An 18,761-nucleotide genomic window follows, 5' to 3' on the forward strand; every position below is an offset into this window, starting at 1 on the left:
ATCACTTTGTACCTTGTCACTGGGGCTGTACCCTCAAAGGGAAGTGTACCTTTCAAGATACAGAAATGAGGAACATTTCTGTACCTTGGGGATGTTCCTCAGAGTTCATTTCTATACCTTAAGTTACTAAAAGGTACAATTACTTACAGCTAGGGTACAGTTGGCAGACCCTTGAATGTACAGCACCAGTGACAAGCAAATGTACAAATTGGTACACTTTTTTCTGACAGTACGACTACAAGTTTTGGACGCACTTCCTGGGTTTAGATGACACAAGTAAACACACATGTGCGTGACCGGTACAGGTAAGATTTCACTTTGTACCAGATCAAAGGGGCAGAAAGGACAGAAGGTCTGTGAGCACAAGTACCCTCAGAAAAAGGGTAAAGATTTGTACCTTTGCTTGTTATTGGTTCTGTACCCTCAAGGGTCTGCCAAATATACCATTAACTGTAGATAACATAGATAACTGTTAAATGTACCCTTTAAAGTACAGAATTGTATCATTGTACCATAGGAATACAATAATGTTGTTTGTACCTTAGGGATGTTCCTCAGAGTTCATTTCTGTATCTTAGATCAGATTAAAAGGTACAATTACCTACAGCTAGGGTACAATTGCTAAACCCTTGAAGTTATAAGTAACAAGCAAAGGTACAAATTTTGACCCTTTTTTCTGAGAGTGAAGGTAGTTAGTTGGCAGGCAGGGGTAACAGAACAGTGATAAGGTGTGCTGTAGTATAACGGCTGGGGGGGGGGGGGCAATAAGAGCATATCTACTGGGTAGGTGGGTTAACCAAGAATAGTGAGTATAGGGGTTAGCATGCAGGTGGTGTAGCTTAGCAGTGAGAAAGGGCAGCTGATTGGGGGCGGCTGGGGAAGAGCGTGAATACTTCTTTGTAGCAGCCCCCCCCACACACACACACACACACACTCAGTGGCTGCAGCGGAGTGGCAGGCCTAGAATTTAACACAGATGCACGGTCAGGGGGGGTAGCAGCAGCACACAAGCAGGAGGCAGGAAAGAGTGGGCTGGGTGGATTAAATGGTGGAGAAGCTCGATGGACTTCATCCGTCCTCTCAGCCCAAGGTGCACCCTCCACAGGACAAGTCACTTTAAGCTCCAATTGCACCATATCCCCCTTCATCATAAGGGCTTAACTCTTTCACAAAGCTCATTTGCATTACATTATACCGTTGCTTAGCAGTCCTCTCTTTTTTACATCGGAAGCAAATGGCCTTTTACAGTTTTTTCCCTCCATCTATACAGCTTGACATAGTAGTGAAGTAAGTTAGAGTAAACTTCTTATAATGGGCTGAAATGCTCTCCTGGAAACTAAGGCATTAACACCTCTGTTGTACTGCGCCCGTCTGTCTTGCAGTAACAATACGTTTCCTGTGCACTGGCTTAAGTATGTCCAGTCGAGTGGTATTGCCATGCAGGATTGTACCCATTTGAGCCAGAAAGCATGAACTAAAGCAGATCTGCATGATCACTTTTTCTCAGGCCAAGGTCATACAAACTAAGAGTAACCCCATCAACAGAGGTGGGAAGTTCAGGTCCACAGAGTAAAGGTCCAGACCAAGATTTTGTTTCAACCAATCAGTTGACAATTCTGTGACTATGACTCCTTATACTGAACTGGTTAATCGAAACAAAATCAGACAAATCTTGATCTGGACTCTTTGGACCTACAGCGGTAGATGGCAGTTACTGCAGGATACTGTGATGGCTGTGAGTTTCGGCTCCAGGCCGAGCCTCCCATAATCCTGCACTGGATGATTAGATGGATGGATGGTCAGAGTGTGAATTCGGACAAAGCCCTCAGATCAGCAGTTTACCCAAAACTAAGAAGCTCAGGTCACGCCACTTATCCACACTTACGAACCACTTTGGTTCACCTGAATGGACGACCACTACAGGTGCCAACAACAGCACTTCATAATGGTAAATCCTTACAGCTCTCCCACCCAGATAGTAACCAAACCCAACTTCAGCTATACTTCAAGCGATCATGACAGGGTGGTCCAGCCGTTCAACGAGTAGTCTGTCCTGCAGCTGGCCACCCTGGATGGAGTTCTGGCAAAATATCTCACCAATGCTGGTCAACTGTGTTCATTTCCAAATATAGAGTTACAACACGGCAGCCAGAACAAAAGTAACTAAGGGGTTTGGAGAGGGGGGGGGTGAACTAGTGAAGACAGGCATATTAGCAGACAGCTAAGATGCTTCCTGAAGAACATGACACACCAGAAACAATAATGGATTTTTAATGTTTTGGAGAAATAAATCAAAACTCCATACAGCTGTGTCAAGTCCGGCTCATACGATCCTCGTGTGTGCCACGCCCCCTGATTATCCATGCGCGCTTCCCCAAACATGCCCAGCTGTGTGTTGTTATTTCGCCCTGTTTTTTGTCTATATCAGTCCACGTCTTGCCCTATCCGATGTCCGTCATTGATGTTAGTGCTGTTGTTCTGGCCTGCCCGAAGCCAGCGGCCCCTTAATAAATCCCCGGTTTTCCCGACTTTTGCCTCCCAGTTTCGTCATTCCCTGCCTCCTTCCTGCCTGTCCGAACCCGCGACTCTTGACAAGCTGCATCTCGGTGATCCAGGCACTAAACAGGTCTAAGTAATTAATTATCCTCCACAGTTGCGGACTTGACTTTTCGATTATTCTCGACTTGTATGAAAACAAAAAAATTGGATTTTTGAAGCGTTCTGAAAAATCGCAGAAAGCCAAAAACACTGAAAATAATTACATAAACATAAAATTATATGACATAAGTGTTAGTGGTAGCCTACATAATATTTGTTGGTGTAAGTTCATAATACATCATTAATAATTAAGTGTTGGCTTGGGTACCAACATGGTAGCTGTTTGTGACCGTGGAATCTTGCGTTTCTCGTAACTTTTCAGTTCCGATAATTTTAGCATTTATAATAATGGGTCCAAAACGTAGTGCTTCCAGTCCGTACAATAGTAACGTCGTACATAAAGGGGGCATAATTTAGATGGCTTGTATATTATATAAAAATGTCTGTATAAACAACAAGCAATTTAACATGCAAAGTGTACAGTATAGTACTATTTGTTTGAAAATTGGTAATAGGCGTTTTGTTTCCGTTCAGTCTAGCAGATTGCTGTGGTTGCGGTTAAGGGTGCCCAACTATTAGGTCTATTCGTGAATTTTAACATTCGCGGGGATCTTTGGAAGTTAAATGTGAAGGGGTCACTGTATTTGCGTAAGTTTTTTTTTTAAATACTTAAGTCAAGACTGTCCAGTTGCTTCTACACGTGAGAGACACGCTACACCCTCTAATTTATACGAATCATCTCTTTCCTTGGCTACTAACAATTATGTCAGGCGAACTGTTACCAATAAGGCATCAAAGTAACTGAGCTCAGGCAACACCCTTACAGGACAGGGGCAGGCAAGACGGCATGGCCAGTTATTCCCATGCTGCCTACACCCCTCGCAGAAAAAGAAAAACCGCAAAACGGACGACTACAGCAGACACAGTGGGGTTTTCAGAAGATGACGGCTACCCGGGTAATACCTCGGGCTAACCAAACCCTCCACTTCAAACAATGCTGTCTTTGTAACTTACTGTAAAACGCACGGCAATCCCAGCCAAAAACTGGCACAAAAGACATTCAGCTCGTCCATACTAACCACCATGCTGGAAGAGGCAGCTGCCAAGTCGGATAAGGATAGCCCTACTTACGTTCTTCACTTAATCTGGTGTGGCCGGAGAGGTGGGGTTTAACCAACGCCTGCATCTAGAAATACTTTAAAGTTTGTCCTTTAGCCAGATATCAGTGGGAAAAGAAACATTTTGGCTTTGAAAATGCAAAGGATAGATTTTTCTGGGGATGGAAAGATGACGAGCATGCTGACTGTTTCCATTATTCTACATCCTTCTCATGCTTATGACCATGTTCAGCTCAGTCCTGTTCTTCCCCGCCGAGGACGGCCCGTTACGGAGGAGCTGCTGGCCCGGGTCGCAGAGATGGCCCATCATGCAGGTCACGCACGCATTTGAAGGAACAGGGAACCTCAGGAAGCCGAACCGTGGGGTGGAAGCTCAGGTGAAGAGGGTTGGTAATTCATTACCTACACCCCACTCCAAAAAAAAACATGTAATAATGAAGGGGGGAGGCACATCCAGAAGAATCTTCTGCATTTGAGAGCAGTGGGGAGAAAGGTTGAGGTATAATTATTGTCATGGTGTACAATTCAGTGTGAAGGAATAATGCTGACTCAGTCCACCCCAAGGCACAGAGGGTGGCAGGAGATTTCTGAAGGTGGGAGAGAAGCACATGTGGGCAGAGACTGACAGGTCTTCAGCCACGACACAGTACAGCAGGTTTCCGGTATCTCCACCCACTCTGAACTGGTGTCAGCACGCCTTAGAAGCGGTCATCCACAAGGGCCGGTGACAGGATCCTGTGCATTATCCTACCTCATATTTCAGTCTGGCAACTGACTGGGCTCCACAGAATTCCACCGGCCTCGCATAAACCTCAAGGCTAGACCTGGAAGGACCTGTGGCAGCCTTCTGCCTCTGCTGCCAACTGTGGAACCGCCCAGCTGCCACAAACCAGTGCAACGGCAATGGCTTCATTTGCTGTATTTCCTTGGGAAACCAGACCGCTCAGTCAGACAGAGTGAGGTTGTCTGAGAACCTGTTAAGATTTCTGGGGAACAGATGCTACCTGAATTTTGAGGACAGTGGTAAAAAGAAATATTCCTTTGTACAGCTAATTGAAAAGCTACAAAAGCTTTATAGTGGAATCAAAATCGCAGATATTTTGAATGGGTACCACAACTAGTGTCTTGGTTGCTGCAACTAAAAGCAAGCAGTTTCTATGCATTCAAGTCATCAGTCGTAACAACCATTAAGGGTTAATTTCTAATAATGAAGTAGTAACTATTTATTTGGCAATTGAGAAGTTACCATAAAAACGATTAGGTAAATATACTCGTTTAACAACGTTTCGGTGAACGACGGACTACATGATCAACGGTGGTCCCATAAATTTATAATGGAGCTGAAAAATTCACACCGGTGAAAAGATACGTCACAGGTGTCGTAAAACATTACTCGTGTTTGTCGTGATACTGGCGAAAACAAACTTACTGCATTGCCAGTCTTATAAAAGACCAGCACATACAATTATGGCTATCCTGTCACCTAACGATGCATTTCACGGAACGTATCTCCATTACGTGGCGCATGGCTATAATCAAAAAAGTACTTACGAAAAACTAAATTTGCCGCAGGTCTGCAACTTTCTTCTGGTAACAAACACAAGCAGGACTTTGCTGCCCACTTGTGGCCAAACTTCACAATTACATTAACAACTACTATAATACTGCCAAGTAATGGTAGACAATTCACATGGGAACCATGCTAGTGAGTTATTTCAACTAAGTACCCTGTACAAATATCACAACAGCATACAGAAACATCTTAGCATTACCTCAGATCTTTCCACATTAGGATTGCCCTCACTCCAATCAAAAACAACTTCCTCTTATTCCCTGTGAAGCCATCCAAATTTATGACTGCTTGTCATTTTTTAATCAAAGCATTACCTTAAGAAAGAAACCCAAGTTCTAAATTAATAAACACCAATACTATCCAAATGACTTTATTTGTACACCACAGCTAAATCAGTTTATAACTTTACCGACTTAACATGTACAGACAAAATCAAACATTTCCCATCCATGATTAGTTTATTTAGATGCCACATTCTTGCATATTTTAATGCATATACATCAGACTGGATCACTGAAGAGCAGCATGATGCTTCAAAATTAATAGCCTGAAAGTATGACGGTTATAAGCACTTAAAGTATTTTATTACAAAGCCACTGTTAACATATGATTTCGGATCAGGTAGATTTTTAGCTGACAAATCATATGCTGAGCCACTTCAGCAGAATACCTAAGGTTCGAAGTAACTCAATCTACAGCAGGAAAACTGCTGTACACAGTCAATTAGGAGGAACTTCAGCTACTGCGGCCCCCATCTGCTGGCCTTTCCATCCATCTGTCCGTCCATCCGCTCAGTACCAGAAGCTCTTCCTGTGCCTCCTTGTCTCCTGGATACCCAGCTTCTCCATGACTTCCTCTTCAAGCGTCTTCAGCGAGGCCATGTAGGTCTTCTCCAGAGCATCTTCTGGGGATGTGTCCTTGGGACCATCTTGAGGTGCAGAAGGCAAAGGTCATCAGGTCACTCTACTCAGAACCTTGCATTTGAATAAATGTTTAAACGTGACTAAGGAAGCATCTTTGTATATAGCCTGCAGGACAGTGAACAAACGGCTACATTACATTAAAATTTCAGAGTCTGCAGGTGGGACTGTGATGCAACATGGCTCATTTTTGTTTGTGCAAAGTAAGAATCCAGTTTGATTAAATAAGCTGACAGCAAACTTGAATGCTGCTGAATTAACTGAAGAAAAATGTAGATAATTTGATCAGGTTCCAGCATTTTATACGGACGACCCATCACCCCCCACGACCCAGTAGGATAAGTGGTTTGGAAGATGGATGGATGGATGGACCCAGGACTGACAAGCCTCACCTTTCCACTGCTGGGGTACAATGCCATCCTTACGCTGAAATACCGGCTTGGGGATGATTCGGCCTGTTCGGACCGACACCCGCACCCTCTCCCCCTCCTCTGTGTATCTCCACTCCACCTGCGTGGGTATCCTGCAGGGCAGCAACAAAATGCAGGTCAGACTCACGGGTGGCCAGAAATCTGGCAGGAGCAGCCTTGGGGGCACGGCCTGGAGGTCGGTGTTTTGCAAGACCAGGGCCTACCTGTCGGAGGGATCGACAAGGGCGATGTCTTTCAGGAGGAGGGGTGCTTCACTGGCAATATATGTGCCCCTGTAATCTGCAGATTTTCCAATATATCTGTAGTGCTGGGGGGGGGGCAGATAAGAATCAACCATCACCAGCAACCAGACACACCTGTGTACTTGTATTTGTTCTGAGACCATTGAGCATCGTTAGGTCTGATCACTCGGGGGCTATAGCCCCAAGTATTTTTGCAGGATACCAGTCTTCCTTCAAAAAAAAACTAAACAAAGTCAAGCCCCAGGTAACCTTCACTTAGTCCCTGATCTTTTCAATAGCTAGAAACTCCCCTGTCTGAGACTAAACCTTTTTAAGAAATAAACGAGAAAAACGTGGAAGCAAGGAATCATGGAGGTTAAACATAATGCACATAGATGCTTCGTGGTTCACCTTACCGTGTTGAGACCCTCCAGAATGACCCAGTTACGGTTCCGGAAAACCTGGACAACCTTGCCCTGCTTCCCGCTGTCTTTACCGGAAAGTATCTCCACCTAAAGAAACAAGTCAACTTAATACGATCCGTATATACTTAAAAGATATTTATGCCGACTTTATGCCCCATGTCTTACGCCAAGAGTTGTTAAAAACCTTTAGGCTGAACGCTGGTTGTAAGTGATTCGCCAACAACCTAACAAAAGCGGGTCTTGGATAAAGGTTAATGCTTACTGTATCGCCACGGAAAACGGACCAGTCTTCGTGGGCAATGGGCTCAAAAAAAACCTTCCGCCTCTTCTTGCCAGGTGGGTTGAGTCTTTTCGCTGCGATGCTCCACGGCCGGCTGGTGGCGTAGCGGTAGTCGGCTGGCACCTTCACCCGAGCCGCCATGGCCAGAAGCGCTGTCAATCTCATGCTGATGTCTTATACATATTTTTTTATAAAAATAAAAAATACATTTGAGTGCTAAACGCAAAAGCTAAAGCTCGGCTCATAAACCTCTTGCTTTCCTTTCATAATAGCAGTACACTAGATTCCGCTCACAATATGACATCACCTTGGACCAAAAGCATACTTGTATCCAAGGTAACTGCTACAGCATTTTTTCCATGTTGCCCTTTATACACTAAATTAAACGAAACGTGAAACGTATACGAATTCATATTTACGAGAAACCTACCTGTTTTATTATGTATATTAGCTCATCATCGTCAACAAGAATGAAATGAATTGCATGAGATATGTAACATGAAAATACACAAAATGAAGATACGCACCTTTGCTAGCCTTGGCCGCTTACGAAATGTATTAAAGCGAAGTAAAAAAAAATAATAATAATAAACTAAGACGGACAGATAATCTTTGTATTATACACTAAACATAAGCATTTCGTTTCCTCTCAATGTCACATGTATCTGTTACCTATGACCTTTCACGTGCTCGGCGCCAGGGCTTATGGGTAAAAATTGAGCACGTGTTCTCCAAAGCTGCAATGGGGAGACGTCGGCTGTCTAAATACGCAGTATTATGACCGGCACGATTGTTCGTGAGAGAACAAGAGCATTTGCTTAAGATCCAGCAATATTAAAGGGCTGGAGTTTATACTTGGAGTTTATCTTGATTTCGAAACAGTATGTTACACGAAAATACATTGGGATCAATTGCGGCTTAATGCTAACAAGTTACATTTTGGGAAGCCCGAAACCAAGGTCTTTAAAACTAGTCCATTTAATAATCCGATTGACGGGTGACTGGCCGTTACTTGTTTAAATTTTAACGATGTCTCGGAATCCTCCGTTTCCCTTTCTGGTGACGTTATCCTAATTTCCCCCATACAGTCCCGCGCACAGCGCTGCAGCAACTTAAAATTCGGGTAGTTACTAGGAAGTTGCTGGCTTCACTGGGATGCTTTAATTTCACACGTTTAAAAATATTTAACCCTCATTACATGCAAAACATACTTTACTGTAGCATAAGCTAACTTTACATTTTAATCATTGCAAAATGGGATGAGCCTGCCTCTGAAGCAACTGGAATTTGGAGTTTTGCTCTAATGGTGAACTCAACTCTGCCAATTACGTAAGGAATAATTGACGACGGTCAGATGATATATTTCAAGGGATTCGTCCGGTTTTTCTACTTAAATCGCTATTGTGAGTAGGATTATTTCTTCCGCGTCTTATCCAACGACTCTTTTGCTAGTTCCAAAACGTCATTTTAAAGCTGGCAATGGAGGCTTGAGCCGTTGATAGCAGACTAATGCAGTTAATAATGAAGTTATTAGAAAGAGAGCGAGAGAGACAGACACAGAGAAAGAGAAACAGAGAGAGAGAGCTTGTATGAATTAGGCTACCTCTGTGTGTCCCTCAACAGTGTTCTGAAGCACCGTCTCTAAACTGTAAGTCTGCTTTAAGATGCAGCGCTGTTATTACCTCGCTAGCGAGAAATGTCATGTGTAGCCTTTAAGTTGGTACACTAGGCTAACTAATACTGCTGCAGCCCAGTTGTTGAAAGTTTCATATTCACCGTAATTATTAAAATTTACTTTCGGAAAATCGTCTGTCATGTTGTTGTTTTTGTTAGTCCTGTGTGCTGTATAGGTACTGTATGCTAATTTCCGTTATTACAGTTAACTATGCGAAGTGATATGGAACTGTAATGCGGTCAAGAGAGCTACCTGGAACTACGTTCGCCGTGCGGTTATCTGAAAATAATTGCACACCTCAGAACGTTCGTCAGCCAATCAGATTCAAGCATTCGACGGTCCCGTAGTATAAGATATTTTAACTGTTGGCCTTTTGTTCACAACGGCAGCGCCTAAACCTACCGAGCCACATGCTGCCCCGTTGTATTCCACGCAAGATATGTAATCAGGGTGTGACTAATTTACAAGACCCATCAAATATTGACTCACCTTTTAATCCTGACATTCCTTACCAAGGCAGTGTGATGAACTTCAGAATTGATCTCCGATGTACATATGCCCTTCCTGACTAATTAACGTGAGAATATAGAAATGACTATATCTGGAACTATGATTGCATGAGATATGTAACATAAAAATATACAAAATGAAGATATGCATCCCCTCCTTTTAAATTACGTTACCTGTTACTGCACAATGTACAGCAAAGATTCACCTTTCATCTGTTTCCATTTGTACATGTATGACCTTCGTTTCAAACCCATTTAGTTTTCTAGGATGTAACATGCAAGAATAGACTGACCCAATACATAGGGCAGAACTGTTCTGCCTGAGGCATGGATCACTTATCCGTTGTTGCTGATTAGTAATTTTTCTTTGTACTTTTGGTCTTCTCAAAACATGTGCTCTATCATTCAATTCAGAATTACCCAACCCGGTTGTTGGGGACCTGCAGACAGTCCACATTTTTGCTCTGGGAGCAGTGAGGGAGCAAGAATGTGGACTGTCTGCAGGTCCCCGTGGATCAGATTTAAAAAAAACAACTAGATCAGTGTTTTTTCCCAGTCAGAAAAAAGACAAACCAATCACTCTCATTGCACCACCTAAGAGCTGAGCGCCACTTGCTACAGACTGTATAAACCAGAACAAAAGCATGGGTCATAATCGACATGTTTATTGTTTTAACCAAACAGACTTGAGACTACAATAGAACAGAAGGCTGAGAGATGCAAGCTGGGCATCATTCTGCCTAAAAAGAAGGTTTTTCCAGGTTCTGCCAAAAAAAACAAAACAAAAAAAAAAAAACTTATGAACAGATCAAGGGCTTCTGTAAGCGATTAGATGGGCAGACTACAAGCATTCAATTTCGCCAATCTTCATCACGATGTCATTTCAGATAAAACAGCTAAAATAAAGAGAATACCTCATAAACCTCAATCGAGTGGCATGCAGGGCTCACGGGCCAGAGGAATGAAAGGGATAGCAAATTTTAAATTAATAGTAGTGGAAATGAATTCTGAGCATGGAGTTCAGCAGGCTAAGCAACATGTAGTGGAACCTTTAAAGAATTAGTGCTGGAAATGGGTTAGAGTCAAGCAACCCGCCTGCATACATTCAAGCTACTATTCCATTATGGTTCAATAACCAGGAAGTTGAGTGTGTGGTTCATAACATACAAGACTCCCATCTAAAATTTTACATTCGGTAATTCTAGTACTCAATTTGAAGTGGTATTTTTTAAAAAACAAAGATTCCTTTATCTGGAAAACTAGTTAGTTTACTGATACTTGGGAAAACATACCATTTCTGAGAATCTTTTTAGATGGGGATTGTAATTCTGTGTCCAAAAAGTAGCTGAAATATATGCAATTAAGTGTGTGAAATCAGCCAGGCTATTAATATGGACCGATTGCCATTAGATTGATTTCTGCAGCAGTTTGACAGCGTTCAAAATCCATTCACACTGAAATGCATGGCTGTTTAAAGCATACAGGAATCCCCCACATTTTTCAGAAGTAAAACTACGTTTCTGCTGACAAATGATTGGCATCACAGGATTAATTTTTTTTTTACACTGAAATGGGCTGAAAGGAGGTGTCAGTGAATCTGCTTCTGTGTGGAAGGTCATCGCCTGCTTCGACGGGCGCCCCCTACTGACACATTACAACTAAAACTAAAACCATGTGCTGCTAAAACCTCAGTTCCCTTGCTTCGTCAGAAAAAAAGGCACCCATTCCTTTAGTATAAAATGTATCAATTTTCAGCCAGCTCATTCAAACCCAATGTTCAGAAAAATACTGTGGCTTCTGGCCTTTTAAAAGTCAGGAGCACTTTTTTACAATAATTAATGCTAAATAAAAATATAATTGAATAAATTTCCGTAAAATAGAAATATTTGGAAAAAAGGAAAATCTACAGGATCCAAGTGTCACAAGTGACATATATTACTAAATATTTGGTCAACACTGCCTTGCATGCCATGCCCTTGACTTAGTGGTCTTTGCCATGTCCCAGTAGGGTTTGCACAGATACATGAAGCCAAACACCCTCAAATCTGTGCAATGCATCAAGAAAATACTTATTTGCAAGTCATGTCAAAAGGGAAGCATCGAAAATTACTTAGATATTAAAGCCCAGAAAGCAACTATAGATTTACTTGTACTGAAAGCACAGCGACATACAGCAAACGGTTGACTTCAAATCGTAAAACTAACAAATTCAAACAAACAGGATTTCAACAGGATTAGCAAACAGCTATTTTAAATGGAATAGTATTACACATCTGATTACCAAAAGTTTTGAAATTGTCTTTTGTTCTTAATTACTCTTTGTACAGAGAAACAAAGCTGGTGTTCCCTCTTAATTAACTTGACACCTAGTGGCCAGAACTTGTAATTGCACTTTAAAGAAATCAAAATACCAGTAGGTACCCTTTTCAAACCAAGGCTATATTGTTCATCACTACTTTACTGTATGAAATCTCAGCAACTCAGCCTGACTGTAACCAAGACTCACATTATCCAATCTTGGCATGTGAATGTGTCTGGTACAATTTTAAGTAGCTATTTTCTTCCATTTTCTTCTAGGTGCAAAACCCTAGAACGCCGATGCTATTTTCTCACTCAAACCCGAAAACCCGCCTTGGTAGTTTGGCGTGGCCGCAGAGCCGTGGCGCTAAGCACTGTCTGTGACGGCCTAGGAGAGAGCAGGAGAGAGAAGGCAAGAACTGATTAGGTACCAGAGGGACAGAAGGACAAACCCAAATGACAATTTCAAATTACAGAGCAATGTTGGCACCAAATTCCGCTGTACTAAATCCAGACATAGCAAGTGCTTCCCATCTCTCCGTGCCTAACAATATGCATTTTTTAATCACTTAATTTGATAAGCTGACTAAGGCTCAACTGAATCAGTCAATTGCTGCAGGAAGGTTTCCCGAGCTCACACTACATCCCACTCACCTTATCAGATGTCAACTGGCTCTCAGTTGGTGGGTTGGCTTGGCCCTCTGGCTTTGACTCGCCAGTGGCAGTTGGGTCTGCTGCAGGAGGCAGAGTCACAGGGGTGGCAGACTCCGCCCCTGCAGTATCATTGGGCTTTGGCTCCACATGGTCACTGGTGGCACCTTCAGCGTTCGATGTCTTGCACTCTCCTTTACCCTCCCCCAGCCCCTCTGCCTCAGGGTCCTTGGATCTCTTGGGGGAGGCCTGGGAAATGAAAAACAGCTTCAGAACTGTGGATTGGTTACAGCTTGTATGATTCTGCACCACAGACTTGAGCTTATGAATCTGTACTATTTTAAATGCGATACAAAATGCATAGACCGTGACTCCACATGCGCATAAGCCCTAAGGATATTATTTAAAACAGGTGGCAGGCCCCTGGCTAGGTTGACTGAAAACTCGCACCTCCAACGAATCGTCCGCTCTCCGCTTGACTCCCCCCTTCTCGTTTTTCTCATCAATGACAAGGTTGCCCTCGTCTTCATCACTGCTGCCTTCGGGCCCAGGCTCGGAGTCCCCCATGGGCTTCTCTGCCCCCTCTGAGGGAGCGTCCTTCTTTGTTGGCTGTGAATGAGGGACTAGTGAGAAAACAGACCTCCTGGGGGAGGAAATCGAAAGCAGGGGGCGAGCTGCCTCACCTCGTATCCCGCCGCCTTCACCGTGGGGTTGTTCTCAATCTCCCAAAGGCCCTCACTGAAACCTTTCCGCTTAGTGGGCTTCCCAAACTTCTCCTTGCACTCTTCATATGGAAACAAGTCCTTGGGTCCAAGAAAAGCCCTACAGAGATTCACAAATCACTCGCAACACCCAGCCATAGAGAAAGCCAACCTCCAGTAAGGTTTCAATGAGACAATACCATTAGCAATGCGCTAAGCTAGCTAATTTAAACAACTGACTCTAGCATGACCGACTGGAATATACTACATCAGTGGTTCCCAACCCCATTCCTCAAGGACCCCCAGATGGTACAAGTTTTTGCTCCCTCCCAGTTCCCTGCCAGGCAGTGCACATTTTTGCTCCAGGACCAAACTGAGAATCACTGCACTACGCTATAAATTCCAGAAAAGCGAAACTAAGAAAATTACAATTTTAAAACGACAAAAACCAACTCTATGAGGGTCGTGCGGGTTGCTCATTGGACACAGTGCATTTTTACACCCGCGTGTGACCCCTGCTGATATCCTATCCAGGGTGTACCTCTGCTTCATGCCCTATGCTGCCTGGGACAGCATACTCACGTCTCGTGCGTCCCAAAGAAGAACACCTGGTACTTGTTGGAAGGAGACTTGACGGCACCTTCTGGCAACTCATCAATCTGCAAGAGATGACCAAAAAAAAAAGTACAGGCACACGTCAGTCAGCAGAACAAGGAGTGGTTCACCCAAGATATTGCACTAAGATTATCTAAGCAGGTTTAGGATTGGGATACTTGTCATACAAAGAATGCCATACATCATTGTTAATTATTATTCCATTAATCCCATGTCACTCCATTTGGTTCTTAAAAAAGGCTAAAAATACCTAAGGATGGATTAGGGGCTTCACTAAGTATTCAAGCTGAGTGAATAATGGACAGTAGTTCCAAGTGTTCCGTGACAAGAGATACACATGGCATGCATTTACATGCCTCAGAACAGCAGCTTCTGTAGCACAGAAGCTCTTGGTTGATTTGGGGCATGCTTTGAACCCTTTTTGATCAGAGAGCACCATCTAGTGGGGCTAAAAAATACAGCAAGTGGTTCATTTGGCCATCACTAGAAGCTGGAATCAAATATATATTTTAAGACACCAGAATGCTGCGTTGTGTGTTGACAACTTAAGGCATAACCAGTAACTTATTTGATAGAAATTATCTTCCAATACAATGTATTTGTGCAACTGGAAGTTTAACGGTCAATTGACCGTTCTAAGCATTTCTTGCGCTGTCCAAAAGTTTGCCATCATGGTTTTCAATTTCATGTATAATTACTGCATAAACACAAATAATTAAAAAGAAAAATAAATACAGTTATGGCATAAAAAATGGGTGATCCTAAAATGATGGCTTATTCTGGGAATATTATGATAAGATCATTTTTAGGGTAAACAGAGGAAGAGAGCAACCGGCAATAATGTGGACAGATTCAATCATCAAAACAAAAAAAAAAAAGCATGCTACAGAGAATCCCGAAGACCTAGCCAGAGGACAGGACATTCTGGAGAAACACCATCTGCCAGGAGTTGACTTGTCAGCACCCAATAATAATAAAACTGGCAACTAGCAGAAAAGGATTACGCATCATTACAAAACCTAAATTAACGGTGCATTAAAGGATGAAAGTTAGGTACAATCCCAGAAGTTACTGAAGACCGGGGAACAACGTGGCGACAGCACAACCCTGGGCAAAGCATTATACCAAACATATCAAGTGTTTTCAGAGAAAACCTGTACGCAAATTTCAATGAAATGACTGAAAAGTGGAAAATCTATGTCTTGCATATTGCCTGTAGCTCCCCCCAAACATACACACAGGAACACAGAGCCGTTATGTCCCGCAGCCTCCAGTTTGCCCTGCTGGCGCCTGTCCCAGCAACATCTGTGGTTGCCAAATTATGATTACAACTTCCACCCTCCGCCCCCCTGCATGTAGCTGCTGCTGTTCAAACTTGCTCCAAGGCAACTAGCAGTCAAAACTCGTTCATATCCATATTCACAAGCACACAGACAGTTCTTGTCCTTCAAATCAACTTTGTAAAATAAGGCCTTTTTCCCCCTTATTCGGCCTCAATTTTGGTTTCTCTGTCGCCTTGGTGAGAACATGGATCAGTCAGATGTTTAGAGACCATCTTGACTTTTCCCAGTTCTCCACAGTTACTAATTACGAGCTACAGGAAGAGACACAACCTGTCCTTTGCTCTTTATCGTCGCTTAAGGGCGACCAACCAAACCAGTGGATTCAAAAAAGTACAATTTAATTGCCCCTGAAATAATGAACCACCAATGACTTTACTTTTTAATACATTCAACCAAACACATCTCTCCCCAGGAGAATAAAACAAATCTGAAATCCACGCCTTGGTGAAGAAGCTTTGTCCCAATATTGAGTTCTATCCAGACTATTAGAGCCTTTGCCAACCCTGCCAAATGGGACACCCTAATACACTCCACTGTTGTCAGGAAACAGGAGCGGGAGGAGGGAAAGCACACTGGGCGGTTGGGCCTGAGTCACGGTGTAAGCACCAGCCAGCCACCCGCCCGCTCATAGCGCTCCAGCTCGCTTCCTGGCGGGTGCTGTGCCAAATGTTCAAACAGCCTCCCCAGATCGCCTATCAGGGCAAGATAACACGGCTCACTATCAGACTGAATGTGAAACGAGGCACTTCAGCAACCCAGGTACAAGACATAATGATCCCCAGTACTGCGGCAGGGCGCTAAGGCAGAGGTACTGTATTTACAAAATTTCAGCAAAAGAATTCCCCATTCATGCATCTCTGATAAACAGGTTGTGATGTTGTATATCTGCTCAACACAACATACATACTATACTACATTTTGTACACCCCGAGATTTTAAATAAGCAATTCCTCTTGATGAACCATACCTGGCCATGAAGATTTACAACTAGATAAACTGGATACGCCCTGCGGTTGACACAATAACTTCAGAATAGAATTTGAAAGGCAATGTGAGACCATTCGTGTCACGCCATTCCGTGCGTCTTAGCAATAGGTGCGGAGGGCAATTGAAAGAAACGTTTAGATCACAACCGATCCAATAAATGTGTACTTTGTATCGCCTTCCCAAATCTACTGTCAAAATCTTTGAATCCCTATACTGCAAACTACATTGAACAGCACGAAACAACAACTAAACTTCGCATGCTTGTCCAAATTCGACTTAAGGGTGGGGGGAACCACATTATTTACACACACAAAAACAAAAAACAAACTAAAACCATCACACAATATCTATAATATTAAACCAATGTGCAAGACCAGGGTTATTCAAACAGTAAATGAACTACATTTGGCACCCAGTCTTGTCAACTCCTATTGTTCACACCGAGCAAGGATGAATGAACTAACTGAATGAATCCTGCAAACGGCTCGATGAGAGTATACAAGTAATTTATCATGACTGGCAAACGACTGCTGGGATGGTGTTTTGAATAGAGAGCCATCGGGGCTATGGAGTTTTCCGCGCTTAATACGTATGTAGCTGCCTAAATGCGTGATACGCGCCTAGTAATCGACGTAAGACTTGGTCAACACTACAGTGGGCATTAGGCAACCGTGACCACAATTATCTACTGCATTTGCCCAAGTTGTGCAGATTCTCACACGGTAAAGCCTCTTTCCGTGTTGTTATCGCTGCAAACGCTTTTCCTCCGCCGGAGGGACTTTGCGCTGCGTAACCGTCCGCCCACCTCGAGCTCTCTCTCTAGCCCTGCCTCCCCCACGTTTCCCCATTTTCCTAACAAGTGCCGCGCTTTACAGCACCAACACCGACACGAGTACCGTGTCATTCCCGATATTTTCCCCAAATGATTAACTATACCACCCCCCCACCCCAGAATCCCCGCGCCGGTTTTCACATGTTGAACGGTAAAAAAAGAGAAAAAAAACGCGACTCGGAAGAGCTCAGGGAGAAACCTCCGGGTGTCTCTCCAACCCGCCAAATCATGGCAAAAAATCGGCGAGGCACGTCCTGCAGTGGCGGCTCGTTACCTACACGGCTAACGGGCTAAGGTCGGCGCTGTAGGCCGCGTGAGACACGGCGCGAGGCGGACCAGCGTCCGGGCGAAGCCAGCGCGCGCGTTATAGAGCAGCCAGCTAGCGCTTCGAAAAAGTAAGACGCCAAATGCCTGGCAAGGTAACACCTTCCCGCAACCCGGGCAGCTGGCAGGCAGATAAAGTTTGAGCTGGGGACCGGGGCTAGGCCCAAAACAAATGTTACAATTACTGAAGGTACAGCCCGCGTCTCCCAACACAGCAATAAAAGTTGCGTCGGTTATAATGCTCGCAGGTACTCACCCTTGCCGGCCAGTGGGGATATCCCTTCATTTTTGCAAACACGAGATCGCCAGGTTTGTATTCTCTTTGCCTGTTCGATCTGGGCATGTTCTTTTTTATATAAACAAAAGTAAAACTGTTAATAAAACCTTCCCCTTGATAAAACCGAATAGTATGCCGCCTCTAAGCACTCGCGCGCTTGTTAGCAAGCCGGGTTGCTTTATCACTAGATAAACCACCCAGAAGAACTTTTTAAAAATCCAAATTAAATCGTGCGTAAAATGGAAACGTGCCTGCAACCAAGGTTCACAAAACTTTGCACTGCGCTACCGTTTTCGATATTTCCGACAAGCACACGACGGCTTGTAGTTACTTTTTGCCGCTCGGTTTTATCAGATATTCCTGCTTCCACAGCTCTAACCCACACTCTCTTCTATCTCCTTGTTTTTGTTTGAAATTGGAACCGCTTCCCTCCTCCGAACAGAAGCACCCCCTCTTGGTTCCTCACATCGAGGTTGATTGGTTTGGTCTGACTGCGAAACACTAAGGCTCTATAGTAAGGCGTCACGAATCGATAGGTACTCACAGCGCGCAGTGGATATATCAAACAAGAAACCTTGAAAATAATTACGTGTGCACATTATTGAATGCATTATTTATACCAGGGTAGTTTTATTCACTAACACTGAAATTTAAAATTGTTCACACGTTATGCACACTTTATATACAAACCAAAACACGTGTTCTGAGTGAGTGTAAAGTGCTGATTTCTAAATGTATTTCTAGAAGGAACTGCAGACATAATTAGATACACAAGTATAGCATGGGATTAAATTCACTGTCAAGAAAAGCACATGGACAAATATTATAGAATATTATATAATATATGCACACGTTTTAATAATAAAAAAGCATATTTGCTGTTAATAAACCAAGGCTAAATGTTCTTTCTCTTTGTATAAATTACCCATAATTAACCCATATTTCTAAATATTCAATAATCTAGTAAAATACTTCATATTCTT

At 43.3% G+C, this 18,761-nt stretch overlaps 2 protein-coding genes across 4 annotated transcripts; both read right to left on the reverse strand.

The window, feature by feature from the left end:
• Positions 1-5,643: 5,643 nt before the first annotated feature.
• mrpl24 (mitochondrial ribosomal protein L24) lies at positions 5,644-8,255 on the reverse strand. Its single transcript, XM_048992574.1, has 6 exons — positions 8,094-8,255; positions 7,549-7,739; positions 7,278-7,373; positions 6,844-6,947; positions 6,602-6,732; positions 5,644-6,217 (listed from the first exon to the last, which is right to left on the reverse strand). Exons 2-6 carry the CDS (start codon positions 7,729-7,731, stop codon positions 6,081-6,083), a joined length of 651 nt encoding a protein of 216 aa, XP_048848531.1. The 5' UTR covers positions 7,732-7,739; positions 8,094-8,255; the 3' UTR covers positions 5,644-6,080.
• Positions 8,256-10,399: 2,144 nt separating this feature from the next.
• LOC125718639 (hepatoma-derived growth factor-like) lies at positions 10,400-18,285 on the reverse strand. 3 transcript variants are annotated; one of them, XM_048992571.1, is made up of 7 exons: positions 18,110-18,285; positions 17,758-17,847; positions 13,983-14,059; positions 13,383-13,521; positions 13,150-13,308; positions 12,703-12,948; positions 10,400-12,436 (listed from the first exon to the last, which is right to left on the reverse strand). In XM_048992571.1, the coding sequence occupies exons 2-7, from the start codon at positions 17,842-17,844 to the stop codon at positions 12,416-12,418; spliced, it is 729 nt and encodes a 242-aa protein (XP_048848528.1). In that variant the 5' UTR covers positions 17,845-17,847; positions 18,110-18,285; the 3' UTR covers positions 10,400-12,415. The 3 variants fall into 3 exon arrangements, with proteins under 3 accessions (XP_048848528.1, XP_048848527.1, XP_048848525.1); XM_048992570.1 differs by having other exon boundaries at positions 17,758-18,284; XM_048992568.1 differs by lacking the exons at positions 17,758-17,847; positions 18,110-18,285 and adding an exon at positions 17,067-17,264.
• Between the last annotated feature and the right edge of the window lie 476 nt (positions 18,286-18,761).

The sequence above is a fragment of the Brienomyrus brachyistius genome, chromosome 23 (assembly GCF_023856365.1).
Source record: "Brienomyrus brachyistius isolate T26 chromosome 23, BBRACH_0.4, whole genome shotgun sequence".
NCBI lineage: Eukaryota > Metazoa > Chordata > Actinopteri > Osteoglossiformes > Mormyridae > Brienomyrus > Brienomyrus brachyistius.